This window comes from Pezoporus wallicus, unplaced genomic scaffold (assembly GCF_028554395.1).
Source record: "Pezoporus wallicus isolate ANWC-B61680 ecotype Strahan unplaced genomic scaffold, APGP_CSIRO_Pwel_v1 scaffold_14666, whole genome shotgun sequence".
Taxonomy (NCBI): Eukaryota; Metazoa; Chordata; class Aves; order Psittaciformes; family Psittacidae; genus Pezoporus; species Pezoporus wallicus.
The window spans coordinates 204,964-228,019 of NW_026637956.1; the positions used below are offsets into that span (position 1 = coordinate 204,964).

Consider the following 23,056-nt stretch of genomic DNA (forward strand, 5'->3'; position numbering starts at 1 on the left):
ACTTCAGCCCACTCTAGCCCTGTTCACACCACTCCAACCTACTTTGGCCCACTTCAGCCCACACCAGCCCGGTTTAGCCCACTTCAGCACTCTTTAGCCTTCTCCACCCCACTTGAGCCCACTGAAGCCTACTTTGGCCCAATTCACACCACTCCAGCCCTGCTTAGCCCATTCCAGCCCGGTCCATTTAGCACAGCCCACTTTAGCCAATTCAGAACACTTTAGCCCACTTCCGACCCTTTTAGCCTAGTTTAACCCACTTTAGCCCGCTTCAGCCCACCTCAGACCAATTTAGCCCACTTCTGCACTGTAGAGCCTTCTCCAGCCCACTTCAGCCCACTGAAGCCTACTTTGGCCCAATTCACACCACTCCAGCCCACTTTAGCCCACTCCAAGTTCAGCCAATTCAGCACACTTTAGCCCACTTCACACCACTTTAGCCTACTTTAAGCCAGTTCAGACCAGTAAAACACACTACAGCCCACCCAAGCAGAGCCCAGCTCACTTTAACCCACTTCAGCCCACTTTAGCCCTCTTCACACCAGTCCAACCCACTTTAGTCCACTTTAGCCCAGTTCAGCTCAGCCCAGCATGATTTACCTTAGTTCAGCACTCTGTAGCCTTCTCCAGCCCACTTTAGCCTAGTTCAGTCCAATTCACACCAGTCCAGCCCAGTTTAGCCCAGCCAAGCAGAGCCCAGCTCAGTTTAAACCACTTTAGCCCACTTAAGCCCTCTTCACACCAGTCCAACCCACTTTAGCCCACTTACACCTACTTTGGCCCAATTCACACCAGTCCAGCCCACTTTAGCCCACTCCAGCCCAGTCCATTGCAGCACAGCCAACTTTAGCCAATTCAGAATACTTTAGCCCACTTCAGCCCACTTTAGCCTACTTTAACCCACTTTAGACCACTCCAGCCTGCTTTAGCCCAATTCACATCTCTCCAGACCTCTTTAGCACACTTAACCCCAATTTAGCCCACTCCAGCCCATTTAAGCCCAACGCAGCCCAGCCCACTCCACTTCAGCCCACTTTACCCCTTCCCACCCCAACATACCACACTTCAGGCCAGCTCAGCCCAGCCCACTTTAGCCCACGCCAGCCTATCCCAGCCCAGTTTAACCCAGTTCAGCCCAGTTTACAGCCCAGCCCACTCCAGCTCAGCCCAGACGAGTTTAGCCCACTTAGGCCCACTTGAGCACATTTCAGACTGGTTTAGCTCAGCCCAGCCCAGCCAACACCTGCTCAGCCAATTCAAGCCCACTTTAGCCCAGACCATCAAAATTTAGCCCATTCCAGCCCAGTCCATTTTAGCACAGCCCAGTTTAGCCAATTCAGCACAGTTTACCCCACTTCACACCACTTTAGCCTAGTTTAACCCACTTTACCCCACTTCAGCCCACTCCAGCACACTTTAGCCCACCCAAGGAGAGCCCAGCTCACTTTAACCCACTTCAGCCCACTTTAGCCCTCTTCAGAAGAGACCAGACCTCTTTAGCCCGCTTTAGCCTGGTTTAGCCCATGTCAGCCCAGCCCACCCACTTTAGCACACTTCAGCACTCTTTAGCCTTTTCTACCCTACATAAGACTAGTTGGTCTCAAATCACACCACTTCAGCCCAGTTTAGCCCAGTCCATCTTAGCACAGCCAAGTTTAGCCAGTTCAGCACAGTTTACCCCACTTCACACCACTTTAGCCTAGTTTAGCCCACTTTACCCCACTTCAGCCCACTCCAGCACAGTTTAGCCCACCAAGTAGAGCCCAGCTCAAGGTTAACCCTGTTCAGCTCACTTTAGCCCTCTTAAGACCAGTCCAAACCACTTTAGCACACTTTAGCCCGGTTTAGCCCAATTCAGACCACTTTAGGACAGCTCACACCAGTAAAGCCCTGTCTAGCCTAGACCACTTCATCCCAGTTTAGCCCAATTCAGACCTCTCCAGGCCAATTTACAACACTTCAGCAGCGTTTAGCCCAAATCAGACCAGGTCAGCACACTTTAGCACTCTTGAGCCCAGTTTATCCTACTTCAGCCCAGTGTACCCCTGTTCAGACCAGTCAAACCTACTTTAGCCCAGTTAAGACCAGACCAGACCTTTTTAGCCCAGTTCTGCACTCTTTAGCCTTGTCCAGCCCATTTTAACCCACTGAAGCCTAGTATGGCCCAATTCACACTAGTCTAGACCAGTCCATCTTAGCCCAGCCCAGTTTAGCCAATTCAGCAGTTTACCCCACTTCACACCACTTTAGCCTAGTTTAGCCCACTTTACCCCACTTCAGCCCACTCCAGCACACTTTAGCCCACCCAAGGAGAGCCCAGCTCACTTTAACCCACTTCAGCCCACTTTAGCCCTCTTCAGAAGAGTCCAGACCACTTTAGCCCGCTTTAGCCTGCTTTAGCCCACTTCAGCCCAGCCCAGCCTGGCTTAGCCCAGCTCAGCACTCTTTAGCCTTGTCCACCCCACATGACTAGTTGGTCTCAATTCACACCACTCCAGCCCAGTTTCGCCCAGTCCATCTTAGCACAGACAAGTTTAGCCAGTTCAGCACAGTTTACCCCACTTCACACCACTTTAGCCTACTTTAGCCCACTTTACCCCACTTCAGCACACTTTAGCCCACCCAAGGAGAGCCCAGCTCACTTTAACCCACATCAGCCCACTTTAGCCCCCTTCAGAAGAGACCAGACAACTTTAGCCCACTTTAGCCCGCTTTAGCCCACTTCAGCCCACTTCAGCACTCTTTAGCCTTGTCCACCCCACATAAGACTACTTGGTCTCAATTCACACCACTCCAGCCCAGTTTAGCCCAGTCCATCTTAGCACAGACAAGTTTACCCAATTCAGCACAGTTTACCCCACTTCACACCACTTTAGCCTAGTTTAGCCCACTTTACCCCACTTCAGCCCACTCCAGCACACTTTAGCCCACCAAGTAAGGCCCAGCTCAGTTTAACCCAGTTCAGCTCACTTTAGCCCTCTTCACACCACTCCAACCCACTGTAGCCCACTTAAGCCTACTTTGGCCCAATTCACACCACTCCAGCACACTTTAGCCCACCAAGCATACCCCAGCATACCCACTTTAACCCACTTCAGCCCACTCTAGCCCTGTTCACACCACTCCAACCTACTTTGGCCCACTTCAGACCACACCAGCCCGGTTTAGCCCACTTCAGCACTCTTTAGCCTTCTCCACCCCACTTGAGCCCACTGAAGCCTACTTTGGCCCAATTCACACCACTCCAGCCCTGCTTAGCACATTCCAGCCCGGTCCATTTACCACAGCCCACTTTAGCCAATTCAGAACACTTTAGCCCACTTCCGACCCTTTTAGCCTAGTTTAACCCACTTTAGCCCACTTCAGCCCACCTCAGACCAATTTAGCCCACTTCTGCACTGTAGAGCCTTCTCCAGCCCACTTGAGCCCACTGAAGCCTACTTTGGCCCAATTCACACCACTCCAGCCCACTTTAGCCCACTCCAAGTTCAGCCAATTCAGCACACTTTAGCCCACTTCACACCACTTTAGCCTACTTTAAGCCAGTTCAGACCAGTAAAACACACTACAGCCCACCCAAGCAGAGCCCAGCTCACTTTAACCCACTTCAGCCCACTTTAGCCCTCTTCACACCAGTCCAACCCACTTTAGTCAACTTTAGCCCAGTTCAGCTCAGCCCAGCATGATTTACCTTAGTTCAGCACTCTGTAGCCTTCTCCAGCCCACTTTAGCCTAGTTCAGTCCAATTCACACCAGTCCAGCCCAATTTAGCCCAGCCAAGCAGAGCCCAGCTCAGTTTAAACCACTTTAGCCCACTTAAGCCCTCTTCACACCAGTCCAACCCACTTTAGCCCACTCCAGCCCAGTCCATTGCAGCACAGCCAACTTTAGCCAATTCAGAATACTTTAGCCCACTTCAGCCCACTTTAGCCTACTTTAACACACTTTAGACCACTTCAGCCTGCTTTAGCCCAATTCACATCTCTCCAGACCTCTTTAGCACACTTAACCCCAATTTAGCCCACTCCAGCCCATTTAAGCCCAACGCAGCCCAGCCCACTCCACTTCAGCCCACTTTACCCCTTCCCACCCCAACATACCACACTTCAGGCCAGTTCAGCCCAGCCCACTTTAGCCCACGCCAGCCTATCCCAGCCCAGTTTAACCCAGTTCAGCCCAGCCCACTCCAGCTCAGCCCAGACAAGTTTAGCCCACTTAGGCACACTTAAGCACATTTCAGCCTGGTTTAGCTCAGCCCAGCCCAGCCAACACCTGCTCAGCCAATTCAAGCCCACTTTAGCCCAGACCATCAAAATTCAGTCCACTTCAGCCCAGTCCAGCTGCATTTAGACAAGCTCAGATGTGTCCAGCCCCGTTCAGCACACTTTAGCCCACTTTAACCCCCTTCAGCCCTCCTTAGCCCTCTTCACACCACTCCAACCCACTTTAGGCCACTTCAGCCCAGCCCAGCCCGCTTTAGCCCAGTTCTGCACTCTTTAGCCTTGTCCAGCCCACTGAAGTCTAATTTGGCCAAATTCATACCAGTCCAGACAGCCCAGTTTAGCCCATTCCAGCCCAGTCCATTTTAGCACAGCCCAGTTTAGCCAATTCAGCACAGTTTACCCCACTTCACACCACTTTAGCCTAGTTTAGCCCACTTTACCCCACTTCAGCCCACTCCAGCACACTTTAGCCCACCCAAGGAGAGCCCAGCTCACTTTAACCCACTTCAGCCCACTTTAGCCCTCTTCAGAAGAGTCCAGACCACTTTAGCCCGCTTTAGCCCACTTCAGCCCACTTCAGCCCAGCCCAGCCTGGCTTAGCCCAGCTCAGCACTCTTTAGCCTTCTCCACCCCACATAAGACTACTTGGTCTCAATTCACACCACTCCAGCCCAGTTTAGCCCAGTCCATCTTAGCACAGACAAGTTTAGCCAATTCAGCACAGTTTACCCCACTTCACACCACTTTAGCCTAGTTTAGCCCACTTTACCCCACTTCAGCCCACTCCAGCACACTTTAGCCCACCAAGTAAGGCCCAGCTCAGTTTAACCCAGTTCAGCTCACTTTAGCCCTCTTCACACCACTCCAACCCACTGTAGCCCACTTAAGCCTACTTTGGCCCAATTCACACCACTCCAGCACACTTTAGCCCACCAAGCATACCCCAGCATACCCACTTTAACCCACTTCAGCCCACTCTAGCCCTGTTCACACCACTCCAACCTACTTTGGCCCACTTCAGACCACACCAGCCCGGTTTAGCCCACTTCAGCACTCTTTAGCCTTCTCCACCCCACTTGAGCCCACTGAAGCCTACTTTGGCCCAATTCACACCACTCCAGCCCTGCTTAGCCCATTCCAGCCCAGGCCATTTAGCACAGCCCACTTTAGCCAATTCAGAACACTTTAGCCCACTTCCGACCCTTTTAGCCTAGTTTAACCCACTTTAGCCCGCTTCAGCCCACCTCAGACCAATTTAGCCCACTTCTGCACTGTAGAGCCTTCTCCAGCCCACTTCAGCCCACTGAAGCCTACTTTGGCCCAATTCACACCACTCCAGCCCACTTTAGCCCACTCCAAGTTCAGCCAATTCAGCACACTTTAGCCCACTTCACACCACTTTAGCCTACTTTAAGCCAGTTCAGACCAGTAAAACACACTACAGCCCACCCAAGCAGAGCCCAGCTCACTTTAACCCACTTCAGCCCACTTTAGCCCTCTTCACACCAGTCCAACCCACTTTAGCACAGTTTAGCCCAGTTCAGCTCAGCCCAGCCTGATTTACCTTAGTTCAGCACTCTGTAGCCTTCTCCAGCCCACTTTAGCCTAGTTCAGTCCAATTCACACCAGTCCAGCCCAATTTAGCCCAGCCAAGCAGAGCCCAGCTCACTTTCAACCACTTCAGCCCACTTTAGCCCTCTTCAAAAGTCCAGACCACTTTAGCCCACTTTAGCCCACTTCAGCCCACTTCAGCCCAGCCCAGCCCGCTTTAGCTCACTTCAGCACTCTTTAGCCTTGTCCACCCCACATAAGACTAGGTCTCAATTCACAGCACTCCAGCCCAGTTTAGCCCAGTCCATCTTAGCACAGACAAGTTTAGCCAATTCAGCACAGTTTACCCCACTTCACACCACTTTAGCCTAGTTTAGCCCACTTTACCCCACTTCAGCCCACTCCAGCACACTTTAGCCCACCAAGTAAGGCCCAGCTCAGTTTAACCCAGTTCAGCTCACTTTAGCCCTCTCCACACCACTCCAACCCACTGTAGCCCACTGAAGCCTACTTTGGCCCAATTCACACCACTCCAGCCCACTTTAGCCCACTCCAAGTTCAGCCAATTCAGCACACTTTAGCCCACTTCAGCCTACTTTAAGCCAGTTCAGACCAGTAAAACACACTACAGCCCACCCAAGCAGAGCCCAGCTCACTTTAACCCACTTCAGCCCACTTTAGCCCACTTCACACCAGTCCAACCCACTTTAGTCCACTTTAGCCCAGTTCAGCTCAGCCCAGCCTGATTTACCTTAGTTCAGCACTCTGTAGCCTTCTCCAGCCCACTTTAGCCTAGTTCAGTCCAATTCACACCAGTCCAGCCCAGTTTAGCCCAGCCAAGCAGAGCCCAGCTCAGTTTAAACCACTTTAGCCCACTTAAGCCCTCTGCACACTAGTCCAACCCACTTTAGCCCACTTACACCTACTTTGGCCCAATTCACACCAGTCCAGCCCACTTTAGCCCACTTCAGCCCACTTTAGCCTACTTTAGCCCACTTTAGACCACTCCAGCCTGCTTTAGCCCAATTCACATCTCTCCAGACCTCTTTAGCACACTTAACCCCAATTTAGCCCACTCCAGCCCATTTAAGCCCAACGCAGCCCAGCCCACTCCACTTCAGCCCACTTTACCCCTTCCCACCCCAACATACCACACTTCAGGCCAGCTCAGCCCAGCCCACTTTAGCCCACGCCAGCCTATCCCAGCCCAGTTTAACCCAGTTCAGCCCAGCCCACTCCATCTCAGCCCAGACGAGTTTAGCCCACTTAGGCCCACTTGAGCACATTTCAGACTGGTTTAGCTCAGCCCAGCCCAGCCAACACCTTCTCAGCCAATTCAAGCCCACTTTAGCCCAGACCATCAAAATTTAGCCCATTCCAGCCCAGTCCATTTTAGCACAGCCCAGTTTAGCCAATTCAGCACAGTTTACCCCACTTCACACCACTTTAGCCTAGTTTAACCCACTTTACCCCACTTCAGCCCACTCCAGCACACTTTAGCCCACCCAAGGAGAGCCCAGCTCACTTTAACCCACTTCAGCCCACTTTAGCCCTCTTCAGAAGAGTCCAGACCACTTTAGCCCGCTTTAGCCTGGTTTAGCCCATGTCAGCCCAGCCCACCCACTTTAGCACACTTCAGCACTCTTTAGCCTTTTCTACCCTACATAAGACTAGTTGGTCTCAATTCACACCACTCCAGCCCAGTTTAGCCCAGTCCATCTTAGCACAGCCAAGTTTAGCCAGTTCAGCACAGTTTACCCCACTTCACACCACTTTAGTCTAGTTTAACCCAGTTTACCCCAGTTCAGCCCACTCCAGCACACTTTAGCCCACCAAGTAGAGCGCAGCTCAAGCTTAACCCAGTTCAGCTCACTTTAGCCCTCTTAAGACCAGTCCAAACCACTTTAGCACACTTTAGCCCGGTTTAGCCCAATTCAGACCACTTTAGGACAGCTCACTCCAGTAAAGCCCTGTCTAGCCTAGACCACTTCATCCCAGTTTAGCCCAATTCAGACCTCTCCAGGCCAATTTACAACACTTCAGCAGCGTTTAGCCCAAATCAGACCAGCCCAGCACACTTTAGCACTCTTGAGCCCAGTTTATCCTACTTCAGCCCAGTGTACCCCTGTTCAGACCAGACAAACCTACTTTAGCCCAGTTAAGACCAGACCAGAACTTTTTAGCCCAGTTCTGCACTGTTTAGCCTTGTCCAGCCCATTTTAACCCACTGAAGCCTAGTATGGCCCAATTCACACTAGTCTAGACCAGTCCATCTTAGCCCAGCCCAGTTTAGCCAATTCAGCAGTTTACCCCACTTCACACCACTTTAGCCTAATTTAGCCCACTTTACCCCACTTCAGCCCACTCCAGCACACTTTAGCCCACCCAAGGAGAGCCCAGCTCACTTTAACCCACTTCAGCCCACTTTAGCCCTCTTCAGAAGAGTCCAGACCACTTTAGCCCGCTTTAGCCCACTTCAGCCCACTTCAGCCCAGCCCAGCCCGCTTTAGCCCAGCTCAGCACTCTTTAGCCTTGTCCACCCCACATAAGACTACTTGGTCTCAATTCACACCACTCCAGCCCAGTTTAGCCCAGTCCATCTTAGCACAGCCCAGTTTAGCCAATTCAGCACAGTTTACCCCACTTCACACCACTTTAGCCTAGTTTAGCCCACTTTACCCCACTTCAGCCCACTCCAGCACACTTTAGCACACCAAGTAAGGCCCAGCTCAGTTTAACCCAGTTCAGCTCACTTTAGCCCTCTTCACACCAACCCACTGTAGCCCACTTAAGCCTACTTTGGCCCAATTCACACCACTCCAGCACACTTTAGCCCACCAAGCATACCCCAGCATACCCACTTTAACCCACTTCAGCCCACTCTAGCCCTGTTCACACCACTCCAACCTTCTTTGGCCCACTTCAGCCCACACCAGCCCGGTTTAGCCCACTTCAGCACTCTTTAGCCTTCTCCACCCCACTTGAGCCCACTGAAGCCTACTTTGGCCCAATTCACACCACTCCAGCCCTGCTTAGCCCATTCCAGCCCAGTCCATTTAGCACAGCCCACTTTAGCCAATTCAGAACACTTTAGCCCACTTCCGACCCTTTTAGCCTAGTTTAACCCACTTTAGCCCACTTCAGCCCACTTCAGCCCACCTCAGACCAATTTAGCCCACTTCTGCACTGTAGAGCCTTCTCCAGCCCACTTGAGCCCACTGAAGCCTACTTTGGCCCAATTCACACCACTCCAGCCCACTTTAGCCCACTCCAAGTTCAGCCAATTCAGCACACTTTAGCCCACTTCACACCACTTCAGCCTACTTTAAGCCAGTTCAGACCAGTAAAACACACTACAGCCCACCCAAGCAGAGCCCAGCTCACTTTAACCCACTTCAGCCCACTTTAGCCCTCTTCACACCAGTCCAACCCACTTTAGTCCACTTTAGCCCAGTTCAGCTCAGTCCAGCCTGATTTACCTTAGTTCAGCACTCTGTAGCCTTCTCCAGCCCACTTTAGCCCACTCCAGCCCAGTCCATTGCAGCACAGCCAACTTTAGCCAATTCAGAATACTTTAGCCCACTTCAGCCCACTTTAGCCTACTTTAGCCCACTTTAGACCACTCCAGCCTGCTTTAGCCCAATTCACATCTCTCCAGACCTCTTTAGCACACTTAACCCCAATTTAGCCCACTCCAGCCCATTTAAGCCCAACGCAGCCCAGCCCACGCCACTTCAGCCCACTTTACCCCTTCCCACCCCAACATACCACACTTCAGGCCAGCTCAGCCCAGCCCACTTTAGCCCACGCCAGCCTATCCCAGCCCAGTTTAACCCAGTTCAGCCCAGTTTACAGCCCAGCCCACTCCAGCTCAGCCCAGACGAGTTTAGCCCACTTAGGCCCACTTGAGCACATTTCAGACTGGTTTAGCTCAGCCCAGCCCAGCCAACACCTGCTCAGCCAATTCAAGCCCACTTTAGCCCAGACCATCAAAATTTAGCCCATTCCAGCCCAGTCCAGTTTAGCACAGCCCAGTTTAGCCAATTCAGCACAGTTTACCCCACTTCACACCACTTTAGCCTAGTTTAACCCACTTTACCCCACTTCAGCCCACTCCAGCACACTTTAGCCCACCCAAGGAGAGCCCAGCTCACTTTAACCCACTTCAGCCCACTTTAGCCCTCTTCAGAAGAGACCAGACCACTGAAGCCCGCTTTAGCCCGCTTCAGCCCAGCCCAGCTCGGTTTAGCTCAGTTCAGCACTGTTTAGCCTTGTCCACCCCACATAAGACTACTTGGTCTCAATTCACACCACTCCAGCCCAGTTTAGCCCAGTCCATCTTAGCCCAATTCAGCCCGGTTTAGCCCAGTCTAGTTCAGCCCATCCCCTTCTGCTGCCTACCACCCTCAGCATCAGCATCGCTGCTGAAATCCCTCTCCCAGCTCCAACTTCCCCATCCCCATCCCCTTTCCCCGTGCAGCCGCAGCCTCTGGTCTCTGCTGCCTCCATCCAACCCCAACGAGAACATCCCATGGCCATAAACCAACCCCTTCAGATAGGTTTTGGCGCAGTACCCATCCTAACGCAGCCACACAAGAGCCTCCATCACCCAGCCCATCACCAGGCACCAGAGCCACCATCCATGAACCCACCCACCCACCCATCTGCATTACACTTTCAGCTTCATTTTTGGCTGTCACCATCCCCAATTACCCATCCCATAATATGCACTGCAACTGCCATCCCCTTCAAGGTCCATAACTCCCTTTTAGCCCTTTCATCCACAGTGTTAAGGATCAACAGCTCACCTCCTCAGCAGAATCCGAGCCCCTTCCTGGAGGGTCCAGCCAGAAACACCCTTGTCCTGAGCGAATCCAGGGATGCTGGAGCTGGGAATGGGGCCTTGGTCCCGTTCAGGTCACCTGAGGAGCTGCTCTGCCCAAAGGCCGTCCTCTGACTCATCTCCCTGATCCCTGGTGCTGAAGTCGCCTTTCCCTGCTCCTCTGCTCGGCATTGATAGGGTTTTATCCTTGCTTCCATGCCAATCCTCAGCCAAGCCAGGTCTGTTCTCATTCCAGGTCCTTGATGATCTCCAGCCGGGTACCAGGTTCGGGGAGCTGGCTCTGAACACAGCCTGGTTTACGGTAACGCTTCCCTCTTGGCGTATGTGCCGGCGTTTGGCTCCCTAAAGATGCTCGTGGGCACCTCTGGAGCCTGGATCACCCCATGGCTCCCCTGTAACCCCCCCCCCCCCCCCGACACAACCACTGTGAGAGGACAGACCCCATGGTACAGGGTTGCCTGGAGCCCAGTGGGTGCTGAGCATCCTTGGGATGATGCCCCACTGCAGCCCCATGGGGCGGTGGCAGGATGAGGCCTTGGTGCAAAAGGGAGGAATGGAGCCATGTGGGGTGGATGGGGGCATCCGAACCCCGCTTTGCACCGGGGGCTGGTGCAAACGGAGGTGCTGAGGCCTGGCCGGAGCCAGTGTGGGCAACACTCACCTTGGTACAGGGGAGGCAAGGCTGGAGGATGTCCGGATGCAGCGGGCGGGAGCCGGGCTGGGCTAGCCAAGGGTGCCATCTCCTGGAGAGAGACCCACACAATCAGAGCGCAGGATGGGACCCCAAGGCAGTGGGGAGCTAGAGCTGCACCCCGAGGCTCTCCAACCGCCCCAAATCACCCCTGCCCTTACTTCATGGATGGGTTGTTGCGCAGCCAGGGATGCTTGGGACGTGGCCACAAGCACACTGCGGGTCTTTAGGAAGGGGATGGCCACGGCTCTGCAGCCACGTAAGGGTGCAGGTCCCGCACAGGCTCCCCGTGTGCCACCACGCACTGAAAGCGGGCAGCACCAGTGGGTGCTGTGCACCAGCAACCCTGAGGCTTCGGCCGTGCTGAACTGGTGACGGTGGCAGGACACGGAGGGATGGGCGCATCCTGACCCCAGCACCTCCGAGAGCAGCCGTCCGCAGGGAATAGGGTGAAAGAAACGAGTCCTCAGCGGCCGCCCCGGAGCCATCTGTGCTCGGGTGCTGGTTTCGACCCAAAATGACTCCTCTTCCTCTTCCCCTCTCTCTGGCCCCTTCTTTCAGGTCCCGAAGGGAGCACGTGTGCCTTGGCCAAAGCTCAACCTTGCCTGAGCACAGGGACTGCAAAAGGAGAGGTTGGGAGGAAAATACCCCAGCAAAGCTGCTCCAGGGGAAGGCAAAGCATCCCAAAAAGGCTGTTTGGAGCCAAATGTCATCCGTCCTGCCTGCGTGTCACCTGCAGCTCTCCTTGCAGCAATGCTACTGGGGACAAAACCGGCCTCCATCACCCCAAACAGACCGTGGCAGATGGGAGCTGAAGGATGCGAAACCACAGTGGGGATGCAGTGGGAACGAGAGGGGATGCACCGCGCTGGGAAGCCGCATGGGGAACTGCTGATGGAGGCTGTGTCACCAGCGGCACACAGCAGAGGAAGGGTTTCACCTGGATGGCGCTGCCCAAGCCCTGCCCGTGCCCCAGAGCACAGGGGTGACCCCAGGCAGGGCAGGATGGCAGCTACCAGCGTGTCTGGGGGTGCTTAAGAGCCACACACCGCCCTTGGAGGCTGTAAGAGGGGCTGATGCCTCTGAGGGCACTGAGGGTACCGAGGGTGAGGCTGCTGGGGTGCCCAGCACAGACCAAGCATCACAACGCTGCAGTCACCCTGCGTGACGTGCTCAGCGATGGGGGGACAAACCACCCCCAAGTGCTTCTCACTTCCCCTTCGCTGCACGCCGGGGTGGAAACTGCGAGTGGCCCCGTGCTATTTACAGAGGCAGGTTTCCCCCTGCAAAACCCCGAGAGCTGCAGCATGGGGCTCTCACTCCAGGGCCACGCTCCAGCAGCACAGGCAATGCCGAGGGCATGGTCCACGTCGCCGCAGGCTCTGCTGCCTGCCCATGGCACCGCGGGAGTGGGGATGAAGCCGTCCATAGACTGGCTATGGGTGGTCAAAGGTGTCTTTTCCTCCCCAAACCCCACTCCCAGCCACGTCTCTGCCTTCCTGCTCCCTCCTGACACCCTCCATAGGTTTTCCCAGCGGGAGCCTCGAGCCCTGATGATCCCATCCTTTGCATCAGATGCATGTGCAGTCACAACACGCAGCGCAGCATCGGTGCTGCAGCATCCCTGTGGCCATGCTGTGCCTGCTCTCCCAGCCCGTGTCCATCGGATGATGCCACTGCTGGTTCCCTCCTGCCCGCAGGAGCTGGGACACGATGGGCCACATCCAGTGACCATGGAGCTGAGCAGCTAGGAAGTGCTGGGTTTCTCCACTTGGAGCCGGTTCAGGCTCCGATATCCCTGCCACGGACACGTTGCGTCCGCTTGGTCACGAGGGGCACAAAGTAGGAGCTCCTGAACTGAATGGGGAAACCTTGACGCTGCCCCCACTGATGTTGAGAGAAAGCACCAGGTATTTGCTGCTTCCTTCCTCCTTTGGCTGCTTCTGAGCTGAGTCACTGTCCTGAAGGGCTCCCAGCACCAATTGCTCCTTCCCAGTGCCACAGGCACAGCAGGAAAGGGGAAAACCTCCAGAAACGAACGTGCCCGGCTGCTCCTTTGCTGTTTGCACCCATTCCTCATGCAGGGTTGAGGTGGGATCTATAAATACACTGGGAAAACCAATGCCTGGTGCACCTCCACTGCCCACAGCGAGGATGGAGCAGCACAGCCCCCTGTGACCCTGAGACATGGATGCACTAGGGAAAAGCAGTGTTAAAAGTGTCTTACTGAGGCCCGTGAGATGCTTTACGTGCCATGAGACAGGCCAATGGCACTGTGGACAGGGAAAGGATGGGTGCACAAGGTGATGCTTGGTCCCAACCGGAGCAGGGTGTGAGGAGGACAGGATGACCAGCACCGAGCCATCAACGGGATGCTGCTCATGGGGTTCTGTGCCGTGACAGAGCACAGAACGTCCCGTGGCTGCATGTCATACAATCAAAGAATGGGTTGGGCTGGAAAGGACCTTAAGATCATCCAGTTCCAACCCCCCTGCCATGGGCAGGGACACCTCACACTAAACCATGGCACCCAAGGCTCTGTCCAACCTGGCCTTGAACACCGCCAGGGATGGAGCATTCACAACCTCCCTGGGCAACCCATTCCAGTGCCTCACCACCCTCACAGTAAAGAATTTCCTCCTTATATCCAATCCAAACTTCCCCTGTTGCAGTTTGAACCCGTTCCCCCTTGTCCTGTCGCTGCAGTCCCTGATGGAGCCCCTTTGCTCTGACATAGCTGCTCCTTCTCATGAAAGCAATAACCCACAGGCTCACCCCCAGCTCTCCTCACCCCGGGAGCTCCCTCCTCTACAGAAGAAAACATCCCATCGCAGCCACACAACACAAGGGCAGATCCCTCACCCCTGCAAGCCCCTCTGCATGGCCCAGGACCCCCAGTGACACCACGCCATGGGGTACCTGGACACTCAATGCGAGGCACCGTGCATGCAGCCCATTTGCATGGAAGGGATAAGGGGAACCCCCCCGGAAACGCATGGCCCCGGCATTAACCAAATCAATCTCTAATAATAAACCTCTCGAGCGATGCAGGGGCTCGGGGCTGGAGCTCCCAGTGCTATGGAAGGAGCCGAGGGGGATTAGACACCGACAGACGTGAGTTACCCCACGGAGGGGCTGCATGGGGGAGAGGGGACACGGGGGCATGCCCACAGTGCTGGCAGGGAGCAGGGGGTGTCCCCACTGCTGAAGGCAGCGAGTGCCGTGGGGCTGGAGGTGGAATGGGTGCTTAATGCTTTGGATGGGGGGTCCATAGGGGAAGTTTGAGGTGCAGAAGCAGAGGGGAGATGCACCCGGCTCTGCTGGAACGGGCACGGCTACAAAGCCTGGCTACTCCATACCAGGAGCATCACAGGTACCTTGAGGCTCCCTAGGGAAAGGAGCTCAGCCATCGGGCAGGAATTCCCTAGATGGGGCCATAAACCACCTTGGATATAACCTTGGAGCAGCAGCAAGGAAGGAGCTGCCCAGCTGCAGCCCCACAGCTTAGACACAGCCCTAGATCTCCCTTATCCCATGTGAAACCCCACTGTAGACTGAGGATGGGCTCACCCAGCGCTTGCTGCCATCCACGGGGGCTTCTCCTTCTTCTCCTCGGGTACAAAGCATCTTCAAAGAGCATCCTTGAATCGCTCTGCCCTGGGGAATGTCTTCAGTGAGCTCAATAGAAAGCAATTATTAGCTGTTATAGCAGTGTTAATTGAACAACTGGGACTGTAAGGCTGGCATCCCAGATTTATCCCTGAGGATGCGAGGCACTGCCCTGGATAGGCGCCACTTCACAGCAGGCAACGGAGGAAGCCCATCCTCAGCCCCTGTGCAGGGAAGGTGCTGTGCAGGACAGAGGGACATGCAAAGTGCCTGATGCTGCATGCTCCCAAGAGACAGAAGGATTGATCCCCATCAGAGCACGGAGGCTTCTCCATGTAACCATCAAAGGCACTGGTACCAGGACCCTGCTGTGGTGCTGGGGGAGCCTGAAACCTTCTGGTCCCCATCAACAACAGCATCATCCAAGCCCAGCAGGAAACAGCTGCGGCTCCCGGCTCCGGGGAAGGGATGTGGTGACCCACGAGCCCTCTCGGTTGGCAAACAGCACATTGCTGCTGGGCTAGGGCTTCCTGAAGCTGCTTGGTTGTGCTTGCCACAGGCCTCGGGCACGGCACGGCACGGCAGCAGGACCCCTGAGCAGTTGGCATCAGCAGGGACCAGCACTGGCGCTCTATCTGCGGTGGTAGAGATGAGGCCTCACACAGGCAGAAGCAGCACCCAAAGATGGGGACATGCAGGGATATTGCAGCTCCTAATGAGTAAATGCTTAATAGGAAGATGATTCTTCAAAGTGGAAGCTGTTGGCTGGGGTTTGCTCCTCTCCTGTGCCTTTGGCATCGCACTCAGCCCACAGGGGCACGGGGACAATGGCTCCTCGTAGGCACAAGGGTTTGTGCACCTCCTGCATTGCTGGTGGTGGTGGTTAAAGCAGTGCTTCCAGCTGTCAGAGAGACACGTCCCTCCTTCTGCACTGGGGCAGTTTTACACGTCAAAAAGGGGTTTCATTATGAGGCCAGAACGCCAGCGAGAGGTGGCAGCAATGACACACGGGATGACACAAACCACCCTGACACCACGGAGGGATGCAGAAGTTTCCAGAACCAAACCTTGCGTCCCAGAAGACATTCCCAGGGATCACTCTGGGGCGTTGCTGTGACTGTCAGGGGAGCAGGTAAAGAGGAGCAGATCCCACCCCATCACTCCCACAGGCAGATGCGCCCATCCCTATAGCCTCAGGGCACAGCCTATAAACCCGTGTGCTCTCCCTGCGTGTCCCCTGGGGCTGGCACAGGATGTGCTCACGCAGGGCCAGCACTTGAAGAGCTCTCTAAGCCTGAAGCTCCCTTTGGGCTGGGAGAGCAGCGCGGGTCCCTACGGTGCCTCTCGCCCCACAGCCATGGATGGGCCGCGCTCCGGGCGGGACGATGCCATGAGCAACTGCACGGAGCAGCAGTACTGGGACACGCTCGTCTGTCAGTGCATCCCCTGCAGCCTCGTGTGCGGGCGCCCTGCCGTGAGGAGGTGCGCGGCTCTGTGCGGTGAGTGCGGCCCCACCGCGACCAGGGGCAGGGATGGGATTGGGGATGCGGCCCCGGGCAGGCTCTGAGCGCAGCTGAATGGAGCCTTGAGCCCCAATTGCTGGGGTTTGATGGGTTCCCAGTGGGGGGAAGGCAAACGGCACAGATTTCAGGTCGGCCCTAGCGCTGTACTGCTCCTTTTTGGGGTCACAGGGAGCCTTACCAGAGCTGCATCAACACTTGTATCCCCCATCAGGGACATTGCACCCCCCAAAGGCAGGATTTTAGATGATCACAACCTGGATGATCCAACCCAAACCATTCTGTGACCTCAAGACGCAGCAGGCTGAGTTGATGTGGATAGGGATAAAGCTGTAGGTCAGCAAAGCTGCCCTGGGGCAGGCACCGAGGTGTAATGGTAACAGGGAGGGGGGAAGACACAAGACAGATGCACTTTGCACCCAAACCCTGAGCACAGCCCTGTGCATGGCCCCTTCCCACCCCAGGCAGACACAGTGTGGGACTGCTGCACCCTGTCCTAGGACACAGGGGACCAGCCCTATGCATGGTGACAAATCACGTCTCCTCACTGAGGACAGGAGATGCTGAGCCAGGTCTAAGAGGAGCAAGCAGGAGCTGCGTGCTGCAGGTGAGCACAGCTCCATGTCTGGCTGCATCCCATCCCCTTCCCATGCAGCTGCATCACCCCAGCATCCATTATGCAGCCCAAAGCACCACAGATCTGTCCCCTGCGAGCCCTGGAGCTGCTGTTGACACCAGCAGCGCCCATCAGAGCTTGCTCAGAGTTGTCCCAGGCTCATCCTCACACGAACCCAAGCGCTGGGGGTGGTTTGGGAACCTGATGCTCACACAGCAGAGGAGGAGGAGGAGGATGAGCTCAGCATTCCATGGTTGTTTCCCTCCCGTGCACAGAGTCCATGGATTGCAACAGGAAACCCGGCTTCTACTATGACAAGCTCCTGAAAAACTGCATCAACTGCAGCACGGTTTGCGGGCAGCATCCCAAGCAGTGCATCGAGTCCTGCGAAGGTAGGGATGTGCGGAGGGCAGGGGATGTGGGGCAGGACCCCCGGGGCTGGGCTGGAAGAGGAGCCGGGTTATGGGACTGAAGGGAGGGAAGGGGCAGCAAATCCCCCTCTCTTCACCCTGGGGTGATGTGTTTGTGTGCTGCCGTTCCACTGCATCCCTCTCCCATTTCCTCACATACCCTTTTATAGACCCATCCTTGGGCTCTTCAAGCCAGGGGCAGGACCAGCAATGGTGTTTGCCACTTGCTGAGCTGCCCCCAGCCCTCAGTCCCTGCATTCCCAAAGTCCCACAATGGTGTTGAGACATGGCCACTGGAGGAGGGAGAGTGGGAAGGGATCTCCTTTACCTCACCATAAGAAAGGGACGTGAGCGCATGGAGGCAGCGTGTGGCTGCTGGGTGCCTCTATTAGCACTTTCCCTATTGGAAAGCCCATAGCACGAAGCATGGACCTGCAGGGGTATCTCAGCTCACCCATCTCTGCCTGACCCACAGCGGGGGCCCTGGGGGCCACCCCGGTGCCGGCCTCGGCGCCTGCTCTGGAGCAGAAGACGTACGCGGAGCAGGAGCCGTGGCTGGTGGTGTACCTGCTGCTGGGGCTCTGCCTCTGCGCCCTGCTCTGCTCCCTGCTCCTGGGCTGGACCCACCTGCGGAGGAAGGGAGAGGGGGTCTCCTGCCAAGACAGCACCGGGACCTGCCACCGCAGGGAGGACTCCTCCAAAGGTGAGCGCTGGATGCGCTGCGGGCAATGGGAGAGGGATGGCGAGCGCACAGCGGTGGGCAGGCTCCGGGCACGAGTCTGTGCGTGAAAGAGACAAGATAGGGAAACGTGGGGTAAACCAAGAACATGGAATCACAAAGTGGTTTGGGTTGGAAGGGGCCTTAAACCTCATCTACTTCCAACCCCTCTTCCACTAGAGCAGGTTGCTCCAGGCCCTGTCCAACCTGGCCTTGAGCAATGCAGGGATGGGGCAGCCACAACGTCAAAGGAGAGGTTTTGATTCTCCCTCCTCCTCTTCTGCCCTGCCTTTACGAAATGAACTTGCCTACTCACCCATGCCTGCACGCACACCCCATGTTCACACACGCACAGCCCAAGGCCAGTCCTGTTGGATGTCACAAACCACAGAGAAGCAGCCCTGGAGCCGTTGTGTTGCTTGGAGCCCCCCTCCAGCAGAACTGCAGTTCAAGCCGTTCCTCTCTGCTCTGGTCAAAGGACACGCTGGCACTGAGCATTCACTCTGAAGGGAAGCCCTGTGTGCTTTTTCCATGCTCCCACTTATCATATCCCAGAGGATGGAGCGGAGTCCTTTGACCAGCTCACACAGAGCGTGGTGGGTCCCTGCAGCCAGCCTGTCCCGTTGCTGGAGCTCCAGCACCTCTCACCGTTGCATTGGCATGTGCTACAAAAGCAGCTTTTGATGAACACACGACTGACATATGATGTTATAAATACTACAAATGCTTAATGCTGAACCTGCAGCTTCCTTGTTCAAGGCACTTCCCGATTCCAGGAATTTTCCAGGTGGCAGGACTAGGTATGGGTATGGAGGTGATGCATGACAGGCATCACGGGCTTTATCAGAGAGGCGGGAGGTGGATGTCCTCTTCAGCCCCAGGAGCAGCTCTATTGCAGCTCTGCAGAGCATTCCATAGGGAAAAGGTGCTCCTGAACCCCTTTAATCTAACACACACTTCATTTGCAGATCATCTGGTGGAAGCAGGCAGCGTTGGGGATGGATCCACCGGGAGCAGGGTCCCAGAGCCAGTGGAAACCTGCGGCTTCTGCTTCCCTGGGCAAGGCTCCGCAGTACAAGAGACCAGATCATGCCACAGCACCTCCTGTCACACTGGGGAAAGAGCTGTTCCCTCTCACAGCGGGATCTGCAGCACGGGAAGCGCTGGGGCCGTTCCCAGCCCTGACGATGGCCACTTCAAAATCATCTGTTCCCCTTCACAAGAGAAGACGCCCATGGTGTGATGCCCACAGTGGATGTTCCTGCACAGGGTCAGGAAGGAGGGATGCTCCCTCTGCCCCCAGGGCACAGCTGCTTCACCCTCTGTTTCCAGTGACTCTAACAGCTTCTTCCAGGACCGGCACAGCCTTTGCCCAAGGGCTGTAGGTTACAGACAGTGCTGTCTTCTTCCACTCAGGAATTCTCCTTATTCTTATCTATTCCTCGTGAAAGAAGTCTTTTCCCATTTAGCAGTGCCTTCATCCTCCCCCTTGACCTCTGCAGGCTCCTCCATGCAGCACATCCGTTGGGAGTGATGGCTCACTGGGGCTTTTCATCCTGGCTCCACCATCAACATCACTTTGATCTCAGCAAAGGGTCAGGGTCAGACCGTGCTGTCCCCATGGAAATCACACCTTCCCCTGCTTGAGAACTCGACTGGGCAACACAAGCGATTGCAAGCAGAGCTGTAAGCACCTCAAACATGGATTCACACCCAACAAGTCACTCATGGAAGTTACAATGCCCATGGAATGCCACTGCCATGCTCTCAAGAGTAGATTTATGACTATGAGTTTGCTTCCAGGACATTGTATTTGCTAAGACACAACATTGGAAGCTCCACCGCCACCTTTCAACACTGCTTGGAAGGGGAGGATGGGACATAGGTGACGGTGAGGCTTTGCCTTGTGACAGGACACAATGCTCCATGGGACAGGCACCAAATCCCTGATGGAATTGGGTTTAACAGGAAAACTCATCCGAGGCTGAGAACTTTCTGAAAGACTGGATTTATGTCTGTCTGCTTTGGGCTACTCAAAATAGCTGGGAAAAGAGATGAACCAGCTACAGATACAGCTGCTTTGAGGGAGGGCTCTATCTGACCTGGCTTTGGAAGCTATTGTGGGAGACCCTGGGTTTCCATATGTAACTTGAAGTTCTCATTTTCACTAAAGAGCATAGGAACGTTTTACTTGGTGAGAAATCACCCCTGGTAGGAGCTCATCCCCTCCACTGTTTAAAACCAGAGCTTCCAACTTGGAAGAATAAACACGAGCCAATATATGCACAAATCAGGGCTGGAAAATGGAAAGATGGAGAAAGCGTGAGCAGACTGAAGTCACAGAGACCTGTCCCCTCCATATTATGTATTTGTTTAAACATCAGTGTTTTCTTATCACTAAGGAAAGCACCATGACAAAGGAAGGCACTATCACAAAGCCAGTGCCATGAGCAATGTCTGGTCACAAAGCAGAAAGGCGTTAGGACCACATGAAACCCACTAAACAAGAGCGAGCAGGAGGTGGTTTAAGATGAAGTTTAAGAGGCCACGTGTTGGTCCAACAGTTGGTACACGAGGCAAAATGCTCCAGGAACCAGCCTGGCAATTCCCTGTCGTGGTGCCTTTGCGCATTGCTTTTCACCTCTTCCCTCTGTTTAGCACAGTCCTCATCCCATGTAGCACAAGGGATGAGTTTTGTATTGTGCTGCGTTTGCATCCAGGGGAGAATAATGAGCCCTGTCAAACCTGCAGCCTTGTTGGACTCAGATGGGTCTCCTGAATGTGATGGGTGAAGCCCTGAAAGCCATCGGCCCCCAGTGCGATGGGGAGAGCAAGGGCTTACCCATGTGTGCAGAGAAGATAATGCAGACCCCAGTCATAAGCAAGCTGCTGGCAGAGTATAGCAACAGCTTCCACCTCCTATCCTCAGTCAATGGGACTCTCACCCTCCAACACCTGCCCTACCTCGTACCCTCTAAACCTAAGACCCTTCATGGCCTCCCACTCCCTCTTGGCACCTCCTCTCACATACCCAATGTGGCCCTGGTCTCAAGGCATCTGTTCCTATGGCCTCTGGTCCTGTAGCCTCCTGCCCTGCAGCCTCAGCTCTTGTATCTCCAACACCATGGCCCCAAATAACCACAGCATCATCAGCATCCCAATTCCTCTATGCCTCTGGAAGCCTTTCAGCCCCAGAAGCCACCCTGGCTACATGCATGCCCAGCCTCAATTCCTCCTCATCCTCCCACTCCTGCTCAGCCTCAGCTTTTCTTCAACCTGCTTCTTCGTGTAGACTCGTCCCTACTGCAGCTTCCCCCGGTCTCTCGGTCCCTGTTCCACTCAGCCTTGCTCTTTCTTCCCCTGCCACCACCTTTTGGCATCTGCTCTTCCCCTGCCTTTCATCTCCTACGTGCTTCAGTCTCCACTTGCATTCTTGCTCAGCCTCTGCTCCTTCCCTCCCAGCGAGGATGGGGGTTCCAGAAGGAAAACCCTCCTAAGGAGAAGTGGTGCCTTGTCATGCTGCCCCTTCCCAGCACACTGCTCCTGCAGGGACACGTAGCTTCACCTCAGCTCTGGTGCCCTGTGGATATCCAGTGTCACCTCCAGGGACAGGCGTTCCTCACCCATGGGAACTCCCAGCAACACTGCTTGTGCAAGGAGAGTCAGAGCCTCACTTAAAAATAGCACAGGAATAAGTGAACGTGTGCCACCAGCTCTGCCGTTAGAGCATCTCCTGAGGACCTAGAGACATCCATTATTCAACCGAGAAAGCTTTGAGGAAAGCCATTATGCAGCCAGCTACAAGCTCACCCTGCATGGCACTGGCAACCAGCAGCGCCACTCACCTTCTGCACCATGGTGGGATGGGGCTGTCATCAGAAACCAAGTCACAGAATCCCAGACTGGTTTGGGTTGGAAGGGGCCTTAAAGCCCATCCAGTTCCAACCCCCTGCCATGGGCAGGGACACCTTCCACTGGAGCAGCTTGCTCCAAGCCCCTGTGTCCAACACTGCCAGGGATGGGGCTGTCCTTCCCTCCAGCCCCAGTACACAAGAAGGGAGCGTTCCTTCCCCCCCAGCCATGCCCACCCCTCCTTCAGGGAATGTTACTATACTGTTATTACCATATAAAAGGTAACACGGAGCAACTTGAACAAACAAGGTCCCAGCTACAACCCTTAGATGCTGGAAAACCAAGAGGCATCCATAGATCTGGTATCACATTTGCAGCCACTGGCAAACAGCCCTGATGGAGCATACCTGGAGCCACCACTTCCAATATCAGAGAGGCACTGCAAGTACAGGACACAAGCTGGGATTAGTTAAAATACACGGAATTAAGGGCACTGATTTTGAGCAAGAGCATCATGCCCCAGGGGGTAAAACCAATTCTCCATCTCAGCTCAGGCTTTCATTAGGCACCAGCATCACATAAAGCTTTGTCTCTAGTCAAGTGGCTGAGGGACAAGAAAATACTGTAACTAAAGCAACTTTCCAGCTATTTCTGTGCCCTATTTGCCCATTCCTTGCTGCTAATAAAACATAAAACAACATGAGCCTGCACTGCCACACGCACCTTTGTTTTCAGTCATTTCTGCAGATGCTTCCTCCCAACAGCCCAAGCTGTGCTGGTGTAAAACCAAACCTCAACAATCGCAAGCCAACCCCAAACCACTGCCTGAGATGAAGAGGGGTCAGCAGCTGGAGCTGCAGTCACTGAGGAGCAGCCTTCCCCTGTGCTCTCTGCACTGGGGAGGCAGAACTCCACCAGGCCTTCACTAGTGTATTGCTGCACAGCAAGAACTGGTTCTGCAGGGCATAAACCAGTGTAAGAGCTGCATGGAAGAGACTAAGGGGAAGAGGAGACTGTCTGAGA

The 23,056-nt window shown here is 54.8% G+C and overlaps 1 protein-coding gene across 2 annotated transcripts; it reads left to right on the top strand.

The window, feature by feature from the left end:
- The first annotated feature begins 14,190 nt into the window (after positions 1-14,190).
- Positions 14,191-19,443, top strand: TNFRSF13B (TNF receptor superfamily member 13B). Of its 2 annotated transcripts, XM_057408494.1 has the most exons (5): positions 14,191-14,422; positions 16,273-16,416; positions 17,329-17,445; positions 17,939-18,166; positions 19,150-19,443. In XM_057408494.1, the coding sequence occupies exons 2-5, from the start codon at positions 16,275-16,277 to the stop codon at positions 19,422-19,424; spliced, it is 762 nt and encodes a 253-aa protein (XP_057264477.1). In that variant the 5' UTR covers positions 14,191-14,422; positions 16,273-16,274; the 3' UTR covers positions 19,425-19,443. The 2 variants fall into 2 exon arrangements, with proteins under 2 accessions (XP_057264477.1, XP_057264478.1); XM_057408495.1 differs by lacking the exon at positions 14,191-14,422 and having other exon boundaries at positions 16,297-16,399.
- The last annotated feature ends 3,613 nt before the right edge of the window (positions 19,444-23,056 follow it).

Bases quoted from the DNA above. Each gene is read 5' to 3' on its own strand.
- TNFRSF13B (XM_057408494.1), top strand. From the start codon at position 16,275: ATGGATGGGCCGCGCTCCGGGCGGGACGATGCCATGAGCAACTGCACG. The intron at 16,417-17,328 runs GTGAGTGCGGCC...TCCCGTGCACAG, and splicing joins GAGGTGCGCGGCTCTGTGCG to AGTCCATGGATTGCAACAGG. The intron at 18,167-19,149 runs GTGAGCGCTGGA...CTTCATTTGCAG, and splicing joins CAGGGAGGACTCCTCCAAAG to ATCATCTGGTGGAAGCAGGC.